The sequence below is a fragment of the Chiloscyllium punctatum genome, chromosome 13 (genome assembly GCF_047496795.1).
Source record: "Chiloscyllium punctatum isolate Juve2018m chromosome 13, sChiPun1.3, whole genome shotgun sequence".
In the NCBI taxonomy this organism is placed as follows: domain Eukaryota; kingdom Metazoa; phylum Chordata; class Chondrichthyes; order Orectolobiformes; family Hemiscylliidae; genus Chiloscyllium; species Chiloscyllium punctatum.
Window position 1 is genome coordinate 97,043,618 of NC_092751.1, and position 20,556 is coordinate 97,064,173.

Genomic DNA, 20,556 nt, shown 5'->3' on the forward strand with positions numbered 1-20,556 from the left:
CCCCAGCGATAACATATTAAAAATCTTACACGTTTTCAGTTTACAGAATCTTTATTACAGCAGTTCCATTTTTAATCATTTCTGTGTCACCTTTTGGAGTCCCATTATCTATGTCCATGCTCATAATGGAAACTGCTAGTGAAGACTTCTAATCTTGTCATTGGATTCTGCAACTGCTGGTCATGATGTAACTTCTCCTTTTTGATTTCCCAGCTGTCAATCCACAGACAGTCTCCTGCTTCCCAAATTGTGCAAGTTTTACTATTTACTATAAAAAATATAAATTAAAGTCAGGATAAATCTGTGACTTTGAAATAAGCACTGAATTATATCTCAGGCCAAATTATCCCTAACCTTTATTATATAAAACAAATTTTAGAAGTATATATAGAAATTAAAAGGATTCAAAAAGGGATATAAACATTAGGCACTGGGTCATTGACTGAGACACTGTAGAAAGGGAGAATACAGTTATATAATGTGGGAATTAAACTTAGTCAGTGTGGCATCCGTTGGCCCATTTTCTTCCAGCTTGTCTTAACCAGTAGGTCCTTGCTTTTGACGTAAGTTACGATGAACCTCCCAACATTGCAACCACACATCTGGCCAACACCATCATTTCGGCCCATCGTCACTAACATGTAAGGAGCACCTAAAGTAAAGACGTGAAATAAGAGCCTTCATCAATTACCAAAATCCAGGGAATAATTTATTTACATTATTCACTTTTTAAAAAAATCTTTATATTATGACCTTGTGGCAAGGCTAGAAAGAATCCAGCAAAGATAAATTGAAATATTTTATGAGTGGCATTCACGTTTTGTGTGAGAAAAGGAAATCATTTTGATTCGGGGTCTGTTGTCCTCATCAAAAGGATGTATATTCATAGAATCATAGTCATACATCACAGAAGAGGTCTCTCAGCCCACTGAGTAGCAACAACTTATCCAAACTAATCCCATATGTTGATAGAGTTTGTGGCCATCTCTCAATTCTTGAACAGTGTTTAGCATTGTTTGAGCATTGGAAGATGCAACGTAAAGATAATTTAGAAACAAGATCTTGGCATATCTTCCACAAGCAGCCAAAGGAAATCTTTTGCCATGGTTCCCTTATAACTAACTACAAAAGTATTTCCTCCCATCTTCATTTCATTTGCCACACACTTGAGTGATCAACCTAATTTTATTCTGAGAATGACACACACGTTCTTGAACATTTTAGTATGCATTGAATTTATCTCATTCTGAACTGCAGAATAGCTATAATTAGTTTAATTAGGTTGTATAAAAGGTGTGTATTGGGGCAAAACATGTAGATAGTCTTTTGATCTCTAGACAAGTTAGGTCCACCTTGCCTTGGCCATCTTCACAAAGATTCCAGTTCTGATGAAACGTCGCTGAATGCAAAATGTCGACTCTGCTTTCTGTTCACAGGTACTACCAGATCTACTGAGTTTACCCAGCAATTTCTCTTTCAGTCTAAGATTTCCTACATCCACACTTGTTTGTTTTACCTCACAAAGTTTCCTCAAGACTGCTTTTGGTATTTTTGGCTCAGTGTGATTTTTAATGATAAACAGCAATCAATATAATTGAATTATGAGTCATTTGTTTCATTCTTCTGTATATACAGGGAACAGAGTTAAACAACTCAAAAACACAGAGAATATTTTCAGTTATCAGGCAGAGATTTTCATTCATTTTAAGGGAGGTGGATTTTAGTTCCGATGCCAGATTTTAAAGGACAGACTTGCTGCTAGGGACAAAGTTCTTTTTTTTCTTTTCAGCACCTGGAGAGAGCATAAATTTCTTTCAATCTATAAAATTTGTTGTCCGAGCATGTTGAGGCAGGATTTTCTCCGTGGGCTTTGTGACACCACTGTTGAGGTCAAATAAGGTTCATATCCAAACTATGAGGGCAGAGAACACCCTGGCTGGTGAGATCATTTGAGAGAGGCTGGTCAGCTCTTGAAGGTAGATTGCCAATAAAAGTAATAGTGACAAGAAAGCCACTTGTCTTTTCAACTAAGACAGAAGGTTCCTCACAGTGGAGGCGCTTATCCAGTCCCAAATCGAGCAGTCCTCTTTTTCTCCAACATTGCTTGTATCCATTCCTCACTCAGCTCCACTACTGCTGAAATCCTCATGCATGCCTTTATTATTTCTCGACTTGAGTTCCCAAAACCTTACTTCACATCCTCATAAATGTGATATTATCTAAATCATGCCAACTCATCCATATCCTTTATGTCGCTGACATTGGTTCCTGGTGTGGTAGCACCTCAAATTGATCCTCCCTCACCTTGCCTCTGTCTATCTCTGTAATCTCCAGTAGTCCTACAGTTCTCTGTGATCTCCTCTTGGTCTCTTGAGAATCCCCAATAGTAATTGTTCTACCACTGGAGATCCATCTTCACCTACCTAGACCTTAAGCTCTGAAATTTCTTCTATTAACCCCTCCTCATTCAAAGTACTCCTTAAAATCTTCACCTGTCTTTAAATGATCTTACTAAAAATAACAAATGCTGTAAATCAGGCACTATCCATGGAGAGAGAGCAAGCTAATACTTCGAGTTTAGACAACTCTTCATCTGATGAAGAGTCATCTAGAATTGAGACGTTAGCTTGCTGTCTCTCCATGGATGGTATCTGACCCACTGTGATTTCCAGCATTTGTTATTTTCAGTACAGGTTCTAGCATCTGCAGTAATTTGTTCCTTTATGTGTTCTAATGCGGCTCTATATGTTCTTATGTGGTTCAGTGAAAATTGTGCCTATTAACACAATTCTGTGAAATGCTTCAGCCATTTTGCTCCAATAAATGTACTATAAAAATGCAAATTATAGTTTCTGTGCATTCTGTAGATTTTAATACATTTACCTGGTTTGTATGGTTCCATAGGTTCACGTTTAAGGCCATGAACAATATTTTTCACACAAGCAAGTGCTTGGAATTCAGCAGTATAGGCAGACTTATGCTCGTTCACATTTGCACAGTCCCCTATTGCAAAAACAGTCTTCATTCCCTTCACATTCAGATTTTCATCAACCATTATTGCATCATTTTCATTGAGTTTATCTTCTGTTAAAAGAAAAAGAGTCGACAATTAACCTATTCTGAATACAACATGTATTAAAGGAAAGAGCCTTTAATGAAGTCTTAATGCAATCTTCCCCCTTTAACTATGTCTTTTGTCTTCTGCGAAGACAAACACAATATATTTATTTTATGTCTTTACCATATCTTTATAATTCATTCTTGCAAGGGATCCATATTTATTTTTATTAATAAGTAAAATAAAATGTCCCATTCTCATCAGTGTCTTCATTCCAATAGTACTTTGAATTTATTCAACACCTCTTGATAATTACTTGTGAGGATTTTAAAACCATCAACATAAACAGATTGAGGAAAAAATGGATATGTATTAGTTTGATATTTGTAAAGCAAACATGAAACTCAAGGCAAACCTTTAAGCTAACTTCAAAAGCAAAATAAATGAGACAGATGACATTTGACTGAGTTACCTTTATTAAATTAGAGCTACAGTGTTGGAGTTGTAGTTGTGCCATAATTTTAAGTCCTATGTAGCTAAGACTCTGTTTGAATGGTAGTATTTAGTTCCTCTACAGTGTAGATCCTCTACACTGAGGAAACAGGCCCTTCAGCCCAAACCAAACTTCCAAAGAGTAACCCACCCAAACCCATTTCCCTCTGACTAATGCACCTAACACCATGGGCAATTTAACATGGCCAATTGACCTAACCTGCACATCTTTGGACTGTGGGAGGAAACCCACACAGACACAGGGAGAATGCATAAAATGCACATAGACACAGGGAGAATGTGCAAACCCCACACAGCTAGTCACCTGAGGCTGGGATTGAACCTGGGACCCTGGTACTATTAGGCAGCAGTGCTAGGTGCTGAACCACTGTGCCACCTGTTGATTTATTGATGAAAATGGAGTACACATCACATGAAATAAAAAACACAGATTCTGCCACGCCCATGCCACAGAAATAAAGACAATTTTTTTTAACAAACTCTAAAATACTCTAAGTATAACTTACTGAGGGCATTGGCATACGAGGAGGAATTAATCTTTATCCCGGTACAACAGATGACCATATCTGTTATAATCTCTTGACCTTTATTAGTCAGCACTTTTGTGTCTTTCTGTACCTTGTTCACAGTTAGTTCAGACAGGTTATTGACTTTCTGCCCTTTTGAAAAACAACAACATGTAAAATATTCTGTCAGATTATCAGATAATTTTCTTCCCACAGCCAGTTTTCATTTCTTGAACCGATACACAAGAGGGTTATTGTTAAAAAATGTGATAGTTTTCTGTCAAGGAGTGGTGGGTTACTGATTCAAGCAGAGATCTTAAAAATGCTGTTACCAGAACAGTGTGCAGACTGTTATTCCTCAAATTAGCACGGTAGAGGTAGAATAAGGCTCGATGTATCTACTATTATATATCTATTACTGGCCAACCTTAACAAAACCAGTGGCAGAGGAATGGAGACAGTCATTCACCACCTTCTTTGGCTAATTGTACATTATGCTGTCCAAACTAATCAGATAGAGAGAGAGAGATGTACAGCATGGAAACAGACCCTTTGGTCCAACCCGTCCATGCCGACCAGATATCCTAACCTACCCTAGTCTCTTTTTCAAGCACTTGGCCCATATCCCTCCAAACTTTCCCATTCATATACCCATCCAACTGCATTTTAAATGTTGCAATTGTACCAGCCTCCACCACTTCCTTTGACAGCTCATTCCATTCATGTACCACCCTCTGAGTGAACGAGTTGCCCCTTAGGTCTCTTTCATATCTTTCCCCTCTCACACTAAACCTATGCCCTCTAGTTCTGGACTTCCCCACCCCAAGGAAAAGACTTTGTCTCTATTTATCCTATCCATGCTCCTCTTGATTTTATAAACCTCGATAAGGTTACCCCTCAGCCTCTGATGCTCCAGGGTAAACAGCCCCAGCCTATTCAGCCTCTCCCTGTAGCTCAAATCCTCTAACCTTAAAATTTGTAGAAACAACATTTGAGGACAATGTGCACAGAAGTAGATTTTGTTAATGTTTGAACCCTGCACCCCCCTGCCCCAGAACAATTTTACAATTGTTATGGAATGCACAACCCTCTTAATTACAGGGCAAAATAAATGGAAGATGACTTTTTGGAACATTTTTGCCATTCCATTATTGTTAATGGATTGATACGGCCCCATATTGTTCTGAACATACTTCTCTGAACAGTGTCCCTCTACTTAAATGATAAAAATTATTTTCATTCATTAAAACATATCAGAAGACAGGACTTAAATTAGGTATATTTATCTGGAGTACCTACCAAATTATAATGTGTTAAACTTCAGGGTTTGATTTTCACTAAAGTTGATGGAAATTAGCTTTATCTTATTCAAGTATATTTTTCACTTTGAAAAGGGTACAGATCAAATAAAATAAACAAGCTCAACAGAAACAGAGGGGAAAATAATATGTATTGCAAATATAGTTATTTAAAATGTTTCTGTAAATACAGTGAACCAAATGGTAAGAAAATACACTTCAGATTACAACAAAGCATCTGTCAATACAATCATCACACAATCTGATTTAAGCATTCCACAAATTAACTTTTCATTCCCACAATAAATATGATTGACTGATGTGATATTACCTAGTAGAAGGTGAGCCCCTTTATTGATAAGAATTTCCTTGACTCCACGTCTTACACTCGGTAAAACCTCAGAATCACCCAGAACATAAGTTGAATGAATCAAGGTTACCTGAAAAACAACAGAAAGAAAGTTTTGTGAGTTCTATAAGCAATAAACTATTTAATTATCTCTATGCAATTTTTGGCATACATTGTTTCTGCTGGTTATTTGAAATGGATTTAGTGACTGCTATAGTCATTCTGATATAAGTTCAACACAAAGGCCTGAATTAATGCACTAAAACTAGCTCATAATGAAGATTAAAGCCTGATATTAGAAGTTCAAACATGCTCAGAACTTTCTCCTGTCCTTTTGTATGTATCTTATGAATGAAAATAACTTGTGTATCTAATTGGCAGAGTAGCACATGCTAAGGAAGAGAGGAATGTTATGATATTGAAGTTAATATTAAGATTATTGGTGGTTTAAAGAATAACTACAGCTTAACACTTTTTCATTGCAACTTTCTAACCCTTTCTTCTTACTATGAAGGCCATTTCAATAGATGAAGGGAGACATATTTAAAGGAGATATACATAAGTATCATTTGGGTGTCAGCCATGGAGCCTTATTTATGTAATGAACTTGACAGTGCGGATTGACAGGGGGAATTGAACCTCTGGCAGAAATCACTGCTGATCCCTTCCCATCTCCCCTGAATCACAAAGCATCATAATATTGTTTTCTTTCACAGCTGGATGGAATATGTAACTTCAGGTTGTAGGTTTGGAGGGAAATTTGATTAAAACAAATATGAATGAATCCATCAACAGCCAGTTTGCTGTCACCGTGGTTCTGAGCCTGTCTGTCAACTTGCTCCCTCCAATGGTCTCCGCAAAATCCACGCCCCTATGTGAACAGGAAGACAAGATGTCCCAGTCAAAAGATGGAGCCAGTTGCTTTCAGGAAAATGCAGAAAGGATTATCGTTGTCACACTGCGGGGGAAAGTTTATAAAATCGTCACTGTTGTTTGACTGGAGTCATAGACCAATAGTAGTCAGATGTTCTTGTATGGAGATGAAGTGAAGCTCTGAGTCTTAATAAAGCAGGCCTTAAGTGGATAGTTAAAAAATGGTGGTGCATGGGCAATAGGTGATGTCAAACCAACAGACTGTGACCAATCCTGCCTTGCAGCCAGAGACACTGAGACTGGGCTAAATCATTTTGGAATCAAACTTCCAATTCTCAGTGAGAAGGGCTCCCACTCTCTGGAGCTGTTAGTCCTACAACAGGATGAAGACCTTATGGGTCACCAGACTCAGAGAAGTCGGGAGGGTCTGATAACTTTGGGAACGGGTTACGTGGAGAGGTTTGGCGATATGTTGCAAATTCCATGCCGGAAGGAAGGAAGGCTTGGGTGCTATCCTTTGGAGTTGCCCAGTCGGCAAAGGGAATTATTTGAAGAAAGCACCACCTCACCACTTCCACGTTTGTGAAAGAAAACAAACTGCCCACTCCTACCCACATGCCCATTTCAGCCATGTGGGTAATGTAATGCTAGAGACAATTGAGCATTGAAAAATTTGGTTGAGCTTTAATTATTTATTTACATACAATGGACTGGTTGTGGATTGCTATTTATTTACTCATGGGATGTGGGCGTCTCTGGCTAGATTAGTATTTCTTGCCCTTTTGTAATTGCCCAGATAGCAGTTAAGAGCCAACCACTTTGGTGTGGCTCTGGAGTCACATGTAAGTCAGACCAGGTAAGATTGATAGTTTGTTTTTTTCCCAACAATCCACAATGGTTTCACAGTCATAGAGTCACAAAGATGTACAACACAGAAGCAGACCCTTCAGTCCAACTTGTCCATGCTGACCAGATATCCAGAATTAATCTAGTCCCATTTGCCAACATTCCGCCCACATCCCTCTAAGTCTAAACCCTTCCTATTCGTATACCGATCCAGATGCCTATTACATGTTGTAATTGTACCAGCCTCCACCAGTTCCTCTGGCAGCTCATTCCATACATGCAGCACCCTCTGCATGAAAATCTTGCCCTTCATCTTAAACCTAAACTCTCTATCCATTCCCGTCATGATTCTATAAAGCTCAGCCTCTGACACTCCATGAAAATAGCCCTAGCCTATTCAACCTCTCCCTAAAGCATCATTCATTTTTCACTTCAGATTCTTTATTGAATTCACATTCCACCATCTGCCATGGGTGGGATTTGAACCTGGGTCACCCAGAACATTTGCCAGTTCTCTGGATTTATATTCTAACAATAATACCACTGGGCCATCCAAATAAGGAGGTGAACTCAGGAGTGTCTGGGCACCAGACCTGTTTAACATACTACACTGCAGAAAGCTCACACAGTGGGAGCCTGTAATACCCAGCTCTATGTTTTTGAAAGATGCACACATTACATTGATGGAACCGATTTTGGAAAGACAGATTCCCATCCAATTCCCTCCTTTAAGGATTCTCGAGAAGAGTTTGTCCTCAATCCATTATTTAAACCTTTCAACTCTGGGAGCGTCCACTATGAGGACACAGCAAAATACTCTTCTCTACATTAAGGCTTTGATTTTAGCAGAGTAGGATTTTTCTGGTATTTTAGCCAGTCCATATTCTGCTGATGTGTAATGGTCTGCTCAGTAAAATATTAAACGTGTGTCTTGTTCTATGAAAACTGAGGTAAAAGAATGGCTTAACCCAAAATTCAGGCTTAAATCTGAACTCATGGTAATAACCTTTTAATTAGCTTCTGCAGCAGCAAACGGGGGAGATGGAGTCTTTCCACATTAATGTAACCAGTAGGTCCTCACCACATGTTTCCATGCTTTTAAGAGATTACAAGCAAACGTGTAAGGATGGTAAACCACTTGAAAAACAGAACTGGTCACCCCTCAAAGCAGCAGGAATCTTCGTAAAGAACAGCCTGGAATCAGTTCACACACTGCAGCCATTTGTGATGATCTACTTGATGTCATAATGGGAAACATATGGCACAAGGAAGTCAAAAAACATTCATGCTGATTACATCTGTGCTGAGGCTGCAAAGAGGCAAAAATAGTTTTAGAATTGGCAGCTTCAGTGTGCAGTGTTGCTGATCTTGTCAGGTTTACAGAGCTGATGGCCTACGCTCCATAAAACTCATTCATGATGCCATCAGTTGACACCAAGGGGAAGAAGCAACAGCATTGTGCTCAAGGTCCCTTAGTGCATACTCTGACCTTAAGGTGAAACACAACTGGAAATTTATAGACACATCAGATTCAGAAAATCATTTTATCAAACTGGATGCTGGTGAAAATAACACCAAGCTATTTTCACTGCTCAAGGCAATGAGGGAACAAGGCATGAATTTAGAAACATTATTTTGATGTGACATCGATGGTTTCAATGCATTCTGAATCCATTGGGAGGGTTCTGTAAAGAAGCATTGGGAATGTGGAAGATGGTTATTCAACAAAGATACATATCACCACATTCAGGACTCCAGTCCTGATAACTCACTGTCACTGGTATGTAGAAGGAAGAATGTAGGTTAGCATGAGGACCCTAATTTTCACTCCGATGGTAATGAAGGTTGATGGGTAGGCAGCTAAAATCAGCCAGCTGTCTTACCTGGATCCCACCCTCTTTCATTTTCAGGCCTCACATAATTCAAAATCAAAGCATTCTCCCTCAAGAGAGGAACTTACCCTGATCACTCTGGGTGTGATGTTCATTGCACACTTGTTATTTACAGCACAATGGTAGGAACCAGCAGTCGCTTCTCAAATAGTGAATCTCAGACTCAGCCTCTCCGTCTTGGTGAATGCCCAGATGTAACCGTCCCCTTGGAGGTAGCCCTGCTGACAACCTCACAGGCTTTGAATTTCCCAATTCCAAACAAAATCTATCTATTTCAATCTTCTGTTTACTCCTCAAGCCCCAGGAAGCCAGGATATAGCTTATAGTCAATAAACCCCATTCTGTGTGATCCTTTTCACTCCCATAGTCTGTCGTCTCTCCTCTTTGTGTCTCCCTTCAGTATTATTAGTCTCTCTGTACTCAATATTCTAAATCCAGTCGACACAAGTGAGTTCCCCAGCCTCCCTTCAATACCACTGATGTTTACTGGATGGATTTTCAGGACCAAGTCTGGCCCACCTTCTTCAGCGACTGAGCCAACAGCAGCAAATAATGACAGACCAGAGCCCTGGCTGGTATTTAGACAGCTCCCCATTTGACCTCCTGTGACTCCCTAGACTGGCCCACTCCTTGGAATGCAGAGTTACTGATCTCCTGATCTTGACCATCCTGACTGGCCATCAGCCTGTGCCCAACCATGTGGATTGGTGTCAGAGGCTGCCCTTGACTGACTATGCCAGGACCCCTGACCGAAAGGTGTGACCATGGACTGACTGAAGACTGCTCCCCTTAAACTCTGAGACATGGCCACTCTGTTGATAAACAAGCATATGTTTTCTTTGAATGTGGCTGGCACATGGTGGAAGCAGACGTGAAATTGATAGGACAGTACCATTCAACAAAACGTCTAGTCCCTTAACTGCTGACAAATCATGACCAGCTGCCTGGTTTTGTGTATGTGCTAAACTGCAAGACAAGATAAGGCAAGGCAGGTATGCTTGTGACCATTCAGATGGATAGGAAGCAATTAATCACTAAGAGAGTGAGTGAGCACCTCTGAAATGCAGTCTTGTCCAGTTTGTGAGCTGGGTATCTGTTCCTGCATGCAGTGGAATTGTGAGGCATTCCAACAAGAGATGCCCAAAATGCAACATCGAAGTACAGCACCGTACGCAGAGAGGTATCTGCCAGATCTTTGGAAATGCAATAGTTGCCCATGGAGTGTGCCCTGAGACTTTGGTGTCTGGAATCCAAGATGGAGGTCTGGAGGAGCAAACAATGGGCTGGAGTCGCCAGGTACTCACGCTGACTTCTATGTTGAGAATTCCTGGCATTTAGTTTCTATCTGGCAAGTGGGAGAATGGGAGAGTGCATGTTTACGAGGTGAAATCAAGTAAGAATTAGAGTGATAATGAGCATTAGTTTACGTTATTAGGCCTATCACCACTCAACAGGAAGAATCTCTTCTCAACATTTGGGAGTTGGTTGAAGATATGATGTTTTATTTTTGAGAATGGCCTCCCAGATTTCTCAGCATTGTCCATGTGATTCAGGACCTGGGAAGACTCCATCCTGAGTCTGAGGATATGATCTGGACCCCAAGTGCCATTTTTACTCTGATCTGTGGGGAAAGCCTTGTGGCCTTTCAAGCTAAATTCACAGACTGTGAAGAAGATCCAACTAAAGAAAGCTGTTTAAGTTAGGCTTTCTTTTAGTTTCATTGTCAACATAGGAATGCTTCATCAAATCATAGAACCCCTACAGTGTGGAAGTAGGCCATTCAGTTCCTTGAGTCCACACTGACCCTCTTAGTAGCATCCTACCCCTTCTCTGTAACCCTGCATTTCCAATGGCTAATGCATGCAGACATGGGGAGAATGTGCAAACTCCACACTCAGCCACCTGAGGGTAGAATTGAACCCAGGTCCCTGGTGCTGTGAGGCTACAGTGCTAACCACTCTGCCACTTGTTTGAGCCCCACAAAGAAAGCTTAGCCTTGACATAAAAACATGAAGAACTGGAAAAAGTGGGTTTCCTCTAGTTGCTCCATAGTCCAAAGATGGGCAAGCTAGGTGAGTTAGCCAATGGGAATGTGGGGTTATAGGAATGGAGTACGGGCCGGATTTGGGTGGGCTGCTCTTCAGAGGGTCGGCACAGACTCAATCGGTCAATGGCCTCTTTCTGCACTGTTGGGATTTTAAATTCAGAGAGAAATAGTTAATATTTTGTCACCCAGTGACTCTTCCTTGGAACTCCTGGGCTTCATCAGACTTTCTGTTTTTATTTCTGATCTCTGGCATCCGGATTATTTTGCTTTAACTGAAACTTAGCATTGCCCCCTTTCATCTGGAAGAATCTCTTTTGACTTTCCTTTGGTGCCAGCTCCTATCTTCTTTTGCCCATTCCCCACTACCACCTTGTTCTCTCATATCACTTCAAGTGGACACCCGCACACTGACTATTGACTTACTGATGAAGCCCAAATAAACATTTTGGTTTTGGTGCATATCCATAGCCACTCTCTCTCTCTCATCATGCTCTGAAAAGGCATGCTAATGAGGTGTCCGTGGACATTATGCTGATCTGTATTATATCTACAAAAGGTACTGCAGTGATAAAAACACTGTTCTGGAGAAGCTCAGCAGGTCTGGGAGCATCCGTGGAGACAGAAACAATTCATATTTTTGATATGATTCTACTTCAGAACAGTTTTGAAGTAACATATTAACCTCAAACCATTAACTCTATCTATGTTTCCACAGATGCTGTCAGACTTGCTGAGTTTCTCCAGCATTTTCTGCCTTCTAGCATCCACAGTAGTTTGCTTTTAGTTAAAGTGCTGCAGGTTTGATGTTGCCTTCTGCAGTTGGCTGACTGGGTGTTTCCTCCTGTTCCTTACTGCCTGCTATTGGTGTACGTTGGAAGGGTGGCACAGTGGCTCAGTTGGTAGCACTGTTGCCTCACAGCACCAGGGTCCGGGATTCGATTCCTGCCTCAAGCGACTGTCTGTGAGGAGTTTGCACATTCTCCCTGTGTCTGCGTGGGTTTTCTCTGGGTGCTCTGGTTTCCTCCCACAGTCCAAAGATGTGCAGGTTAGGTGAATTGGCCATGCAAAATTGTCCATAGTGTTCAGGGATGTGTTAGTTTGGGGTAAATGTAGGGGAGTGGGTTTGGGTGGGATGCTCTTTGGCGGGTTGGTTTGGGCTTGTTGGATGAAGGGTCTGTTTCCACACTGTAGGGATTCTATGATCTATACCTTCCCAGAGCATCAAATCCTGAGTGGGACTCAAACCCAGAGCTTCTGGCTCAGAGGCAGGGATACTGTATCACAGCTCCTAACCAAATAAATTTTACTTCCAGTTAATAATCCGTGTTGTTTCACTAATTTGTATGATAGAGTTATGGAATCCCTAGGGTATGGAAGCAGTTGATTGAGTCAACACCAACCCTTCAAAGAGCATCCCACCCAGACCCACCCCATCCCTGTGTCCCTACATTTCCCATGGTTAATCCACCTAACTTGCACATCTTTGGACTGTGGCAAGAAACCAGAACACCTGGAGGAAACCCACACAGACACAAGGAGAATGTGCAAACTGCACACAGACAGTTGCCCAAGGCTGTGATCGAACCCAGGTTCCTAGCACTCTGAGGCAGCAGTGTTAATCACTGAGCTATCGTTCCGCCCAATATTGTACTTTTTCCCATTGATATTACATGGGAGTGAACAGTTAAGATTCAGTTCCTTGACATGCACAGAATGAAAAGTGAATACGACTCATCTCACAAAAAGCATGTTGCTGTTGAAGCTTGGATCGGGGTTTCAATCTACAATAAAGGCTTATCACCTTATCACTTATTTTGCACTGAAACAAACAAGGTAGAAGTGGAAATTAGACCTTTTTTAAAAAAAAACATTAATTAAATGCTTAAATTAGCACCTTCTAAGCTAAGGAATATAAATGTTACACCACAGTTTCATGAGGGAACAATAATGACTGATATTAGATAATGGATTATTAAACAGAAGGTCTGTCCAAAACTTAATACAGTATCATCATTTTACCTCTTTATCAGGGTAGTCCGTTCTGATTTCTGCAGTCAACTCGACACCAGCAAGTCCACCTCCAACCACCACAATACTTTCAGCTTTCTGAATCTGTACAGAATAGAAAAAGAATGAACTGCATCTGTTTGGCACCTTGCATGATTTCAGGACCCCTCGATATTGATTAACAGCCAATGAAACTTGTTGGGAGTTTGGCCAGTGTTGAAATGTAGGAAACACATTTCGAGTGCACAGGTAGCTCTCACTAATAGTAATGTGGTAATAAACCAAACCATTAATTTTCAAAGTGATGTTGGTTGACATATCAACATCGGCCAGAACACTGGAGTGAACTCATTGCCACTGCTCTCACTTGCATTCTGTCACAGGATATTTTGCACCCCCAACATTGGGAACATATTGTCTTGGTTTCTTATCCATGTTGTTATCTGATAAATAGCAGCACTAACAGTGCAGCACCTCCTCCATACTGCGGTGGATTATCTGAAGATCTGGAGTGGAGTTTGAACCACAATTGTCTAACTCAGAGGTGGGTGTGTTATCAGCTGAATGAATTTTACAGTTTATCCAAACTATCTGGAGAAATATTGAGAGCAATCTTTGCATCTTTAGCAAGTATCTACGCGACCTGCCAAAACTGGCACAAAACATTTTGAATCATAGAATTCTTTTGGAAGCAGGCCATTCAGTCCATACCAATCCTCCGAAAAACATTCAACCCTATCCCTCCATTTCCTATGCTAATCCACCTAACCCACACACTATGGATAATCTAGCTTGGTCAATTCACCTAACCTGTACATCTTTGGACTGTGGGAGGAAATCCATGCAGACACAGAAAGAATGTATAAACTGCACACAGACAGACAGTCACCTGAGGAGTGAATAGAACCTGGGTCCGTGGTGCTGTGAGGCAGCAGTGCTAACCATCAAGCCACTGTGCCATCCCAAACCATTTTCACTTTGGACTTTATATTAACCCTACCAAAGTAATGCAGACCGAACACTGTCTCCTTACCTGGGCATGGCATGGGTTGTCAATGGGCTGGGTTTTGTTTTATTAGAAAAAAATTAAGACATTGACAAAAATAAAGAATTCATACTGGCCCCACAAAATTAACAATTTTACATTTCTTCATCTGTTTTTCAAGTGTTGTTCAGCTGCTGAGTCTTTCACTGGTTGGCTGGTTCAAAATATAGTCCAAATGGATGGTGGGCATATTAAAAAAATTGCATTTATGTAGCATTTTTCTTGAATGCAGGCTACCCTACCGCCACTGAAATGCTTTTTGAAATGAAGTCACTGTTGTAAACAAAATTTGGCAGCATGGTGACTTCTATCTAGAAGGGCAAGAGCAGCAGATACATGGGAGCACTAAAAACCCTCCCTGCAATCTATACATCATCCTGACTTGGAAATATATCGCTGTTCCTTCAGTGTTGCTGGGTCAAATCCTGGAATTCCCTCCCTAATGACATTGTGGTTGTATCTATAGCAAATAGACTGGAGTATTTAAGGCAGCAGCTCACCATCACCTTTTTAAGGGTAATTGAGGATGAATGCTGGCCCACCCAGCAATGCCCTCAAAGTCTGTATGAATTAAAACTTTGTACTTGGCAAATTCCCACAAACAGCAGAGTGACAATGACTGGATAAACTGTTTTTTTTTGTGATATTGGATTAAGGGAGAAATATTGGCCAGAGTACTCGGGTAACTTCTTCAAAAATAGTGTCATGGGATTTTGGATAACCACCTGAACAGGTAAATGGGTCTTGGTTTAACGTCTAATCTGAAGGCCAGCAGCTTTGACAATGCAGCACTGTTTACTCAACCCATTCATATCTCAGGGTTGCACTCTTGGATCCTGGAACCAGAATGGGACCTTGTAGGTTGAAGCACCATCTCATGGAAACAAACTGGCAATCTGTTCACTCATTCAATGGCCTGTCTATGAATTGCACCATTTGGACACCAATGTGTTGAATGAAGTATTTTCCAATTAAAGGTAAAGTCACCATAGTCCTACTGGACCATAAGGCTGCTCTCTCATTAGAGAGAGACAACTGTTGGTGGCGAAACAGCCAGTTGAAAATTGCCCAAGTTGTTTGGACCATTAGCTAATGAAACCTGAATTCCAGAGCTCTGAGGTCAGGTGAAAATGCGAAGACTTCTCTTAATGATCATGGAGCATTTCTGCAGAAGTTTCCATCTAAAGTACTGAGGTTTATTACACAACATTTCCAGAAGGGCAAAATGGACTGATCATGCTCTATACTGTCTTGTGAAATAATAGGAACAAGTGACAGAAATCCAGATAGCAATAAGTATAGCCAGTTGCGTGAGCAGGTAAGATTATATGGCTGTTCGAAATAAGGTTTCCCTGCAATCTAATTCAGCATTACCTCTTTCACTAAATCTTCATACATCTGGATGGCAGTTTCCCTACTAACTGGCTCAATTAATTTTCCAGGAAATGGGCCTGTGCTACCAGTTGCCAGGATAAGGTAAGTGTAATGAATGACCTTTAAAACATAACAAAAGACAGTGTGTTAATTGGAATAGCAGCATTTGATATTTCGTTAAAAGCCAAAACATTCCCTTATTAAAGGTTTCTGTAATTCGCTCACCTCTCCACTCTCCAAAATGACATTCTGTTGTTCAAAATCAATATCATTGACTCTTCCTTGTTTGAAGTTGCTTTTGAATGTTGGATGATATGGTATGAACGTTTTTGCTGCAAATCCTAATTTAAAAACACACATACACATGATGATAGCACCTATGCAAACATATTTATTCAAGACCTTGTATTGAAAGCAAGTCTTTCAACCTGTCAAAGTCACTGCTTAAAAGAAATCACACATAATTTAACACAACTTGCATTTATATAACATCTTGAAGTAGTTAAAAACATCACATCACTTCATCACAAGAGATTAAATAATTGGGGTGAGCCTATGCAAAGTGAAAAATCCGAAGTTAAATATCTTGTAATGGCAGTATTTGTAACATTTCAATCTGATTTTATGGCAATATCAACCAAAATCTAGAGTAATCTGAAAATAAAATTCACATCATTCATAAGCATCTGAGTGAGTGGGTGAGGCCCCTTCGGTCATGGCTGACCATCCTTGTTTTAGCTTTCTGCTTCTGAAGCAACGTTGCTTGTGACTGAAGAGACCATTGCTGAAGTGACAGTCCTGGTCACAGAGGTCACATCTGTATGTTGTAATTGATCAGCTAGAACTACTGCACTCCTTCCTTCATGCCGCTTGTCTACTACAGCACTCATCGGCTTCTTTTCCTCTTATTCGAAGTGTTGGTTTAGGATGCTTCTCCATCTCGTGCTGTCAGCTGCAAGGCTTTCCCAGGACTCCGTAACAATATCAAGCGACTTCATGTCCCTCACGCAGGCATCCTTGTAGCACAGCTGGGGACACCCATTGGGTCTCTTCCCGGATGCAAGTTCTCCATAGAGGATGTCCTTTGGGATGCAGCCATCCTCCATGTGATGGATGTGGCCCAGTCAACTTTGTCTCTGCTGCCTGAGCAGAGTGTACATGCTGGAATAGGACTGCTACGTTGGACACTCTGTCTTGCCAGGATATCCCCAGGATACGGCGGGTACTCTTCAAGTGGAAGGTGCATAAGCATCTATTAATGATAAATCCAATGCTGAGTGTTTTCATAAGGAGCTCATTACCTGACTGTTCAAAACTTCCCACTGTTTCAGTATAGCCCTATTTTTAATTCCGATGAAAAATTGGTAGGTAGAGCCATGAAGCCACAGCTAGAATACAAGGACTGCCTCACACCATCATTTCCAGCATAGATAGCACTTGGAGTGGTGAGCTAATATCCAGTCCTCAGGTTGCAACCCATTGTACAGTTGCAGCAGTTACACAAGGAAAACAAACTTGATCCCAGCAGAAATGGGGACCAGGTTTTGAACCTGGAATTCTTATTGAAGGTCAGGGAGTAGATAACATTTGGTGGAGTTTCAAAACAGTATCCATATTCCCCTTCTGTGAGGAAGGCAAGCCTGCAGAGTCCTCATTCTAGAACTGCTGACTGCTATCGATGCTTCCATGATTTTTCTGGGGACCCCAAACTTCTAAAGGCATGCTCATTGGGTCCTACCCTCGAAGTCCATGAGCTTTGGTATGGTCAATACTGAGGTTCTGCAGGAGATTAACTCTGGAGATGAAGACTTTACAATTTGTATTTAGAACCTTCATCCTTGTCTTAAAATATTCGATCGACACAGAATTGGTTGCTTATTGGGAGTGTAGGATGTACAGCCTTCCAAAATTTGGTTTTGAGTGCTAACATTATTGAAGTCACAATAATTTCAGAGTTATACTCTGAATTTCATTATAATGAAACAGTCCATCCCAGTATTTTAAGCATTGTGATTGTTATTTGTTGATAAAAACCAGAATGTTCTGCATGCTTAATCTTTTAATTCATAGATGCTTTTCCAATCTATTTTTGCTGAATTATGACCAAAATACCATTAAAAAAAAGAAAGAACTTAAGAAACTCAAATGATCAAGAAACTCTGCGAATCGCATGTAAAAATGCTTTTCACTCTATTTCACTACATATGACAATAAATCTAAATCAAATCTAATCTAATCTAGGGAGAAAGAAAGTTTAAATTCTCTTTGGACCTAGTTTCTCAAAGAAGACTCATGCTGGATTCAAAATGTTAACTACACCGCTCTCTCCACCAATGCTGCCTGACATGTTGAGTTTCTCCGGCAATGATTTTACTTGAGTGCCCAAGTTACTAATGTCCTGTTGACGATTCACTTAATAAATTATGCAGGCTCAAAAATTATTTAAGTTTACAATTAAGATTCCTTTGAGATGTATCTGAACCTAGTCTGTTTGTTAACCAGCACATCAACAAATTATTTTCAATCAGTTGATGATAAACACATGCAAACTTTGTTTCCTTTCCCACAGCTGTCATGTGTATATGTGTGTTCCATGCAAGGTGGTACATTTATAATATCTTAGTCTGCGCAAATCCATCTGAATGCTGCCAAAATATCACTATATCAATCACCTGGTCACATAGCTTTTACAGTACTATTGTATAAGCACTGACCTTCTGATTGTTTACAAATAGTACAATTAACAAGGAGTCGAGAACAAGCTACTGCTGAGATTTGTCCATTACTGTTTTCTGCCAGTCAGACACTCTGCTTGCCTTTGTCTCCTGCCTCCTACTGCCAAACCACTTCGCAAATCCAGGCCATTAATTTCCATTAATTCCAGGGACCTTAATCTTCCTTCAGAGTCTTGTAGGCAGAATTTAATCAAACAACTTTAAAACAGCAACCAGACTACGTCTATCTATACATTTAAAGGACAGTGCTGATTTATTAAAGAACTCTTAAAACAATCGAATTATGCGGCATAATCCACTGCTTCTAAAATCATTCTGATTTCTCCTTATGGTGACAATGCTCTGGAGAACAACAGTGGAGTCCTGAAATACTCTTGAATGTATTTCCCAGTACCTATGTCAGATTATAATTCAGCATTTCACAGATCATGTGGTTTTCCATAGAGTAATTTTCTATTCTACAGTACTCAATAGTATGACATATGGTATGCAGCTCTTAAAAATATTCCTCAGAAATTTAGCTATTTCCCCATTTCTTTCATTAAACAGAATCACATAAGCAAATTGCTGAAACATGCAGTCGATGAAACACTAAAGCTGTTGGTATGGCTTGAAATAATTGTCACATTGTCTAAAAGAAATTCAGTTTATAATTAATGAGCAGTAATGAGCTCAAATGCTTGCAGTTCTCTTACTTGTAATGTAGTTTTGTGTTCATTTTGTCCTGATATTGATGCTGGTTTGCTGAAACCCATAAGAAGTGGGCGGCACGGTGGCACAGTGGTTAGCACTGCTGCCTCGCAGCGCCGGAGACCCGGGTTCAATTCCCGCCTCAGGCGACTGACTGTGTGGAGTTTGCACGTTCTGCCCGTGTCTGCGTGGGTTTCCTCCGGGTGCTCCGGTTTCCTCCCACAGTCCAAAGATGTGCAGGTCAGGTGAATTGGCCATGCTAAATTGCCCGTAGTGTTAGGTAAGGGGTAGATGTAGATGTAGGGGTATGGGTGGGTTACGCTTCGGCGGGGCAGTGTGGACTTGTTGGGCCGAAGGGCCTGTTTCCACATTGTAAGTAATCTAAGTCTTATTTATAATAAATATCAAGGTGGAACAGAGTTGAGGAGCTGAATGGCCTATTCCTGCTCCAAGTTCATTTGCCTAATTCATATTTAGGAATTGTTCCTTTTTACTGATTTACCTTTCTGTACTGATGCTCTAAGAGCTCCCATGTTATGATGGAAAGCATGCTTTATGTCGATCAATGTGTAAGGGATCCTGTAGTATGATAATTGCTTCGCTGCAGCAATCCCTCCGAAACCGCCACCAACAATGACAACACGGTCAGCTTCATCGAGAGATAATCTTGCTCCCATGATGCCTGTTGAAAGAAGGAGGAAAATGTTTTAAATTGGAAGTATCGAGAAAAGGTCTTACATTCAAAAATCACTTCTTATATTCCCAAAGCATTTTGCAGTGAATTAAATGCATTTAAAATCTAATCACTGTTGTAAAGTGGGGAATGCAGCCAATTTGGGTACAACAAGATTCAACAAATAGCAATGTGTCAACAGTCAGATTATCTTATAATTAGTGATATTGGAGGGTAAATATTGGCCAGGATACTGTGATATGCATTTGTTCTAATTTGAAATTGCACCACGAGATCTCTTAACAATGACCTGAGAGGCAGATTAAGCATTGATTTGCCATCTCATCCAAAGGATAATACCTCCAATGCTATAATACTCCCTCAGTACTACATTGGACTGTCTGCCTCCATTGTGAGTGAGAGTATGAGAAATAAAACCATTCAGATGTGATAGAACTGTTCACTAAGCAACAGCTGGTACAAAGCAAAAATGTTGTGGCTTTTATGGGCATCTACAATGTTTATCAAATAATGACAAAAATATAGGTTGGAAAAATACTTATTTTATAGCCTGTTTGGGAAGGCCAAAATTTTTTTTAATGGAGGAGCAGTTGTCACTCAACTCAAATTTGAATACTAAATGTCATATT

General features: G+C 40.3%; 1 protein-coding gene across 1 annotated transcript; it reads right to left on the bottom strand.

Moving 5' to 3' along the window:
* Positions 1–406: 406 nt before the first annotated feature.
* Positions 407–19,910, bottom strand: LOC140484518 (ferroptosis suppressor protein 1-like). The gene is made up of 8 exons (XM_072582897.1): positions 19,736–19,910; positions 16,034–16,149; positions 15,809–15,928; positions 13,402–13,494; positions 5,707–5,815; positions 4,078–4,230; positions 2,884–3,084; positions 407–652 (listed from the first exon to the last, which is right to left on the bottom strand). Exons 1-8 carry the CDS (start codon positions 19,908–19,910, stop codon positions 498–500), a joined length of 1,122 nt encoding a protein of 373 aa, XP_072438998.1. The 3' UTR covers positions 407–497.
* Between the last annotated feature and the right edge of the window lie 646 nt (positions 19,911–20,556).

Coding starts and splice junctions, on each gene's coding strand:
- LOC140484518 (XM_072582897.1), bottom strand. CDS start 19,910: ATGGGAGCAAGATTATCTCTCGATGAAGCTGACCGTGTTGTCATTGTT. Junction 3,085..4,077: donor CTCGTATGCCAATGCCCTCA/GTAAGTTATACT, acceptor TTCTTTTAACAG/AAGATAAACTCAATGAAAAT. Junction 653..2,883: donor TATGGAACCATACAAACCAG/GTAAATGTATTA, acceptor TCTTTACTTTAG/GTGCTCCTTACATGTTAGTG.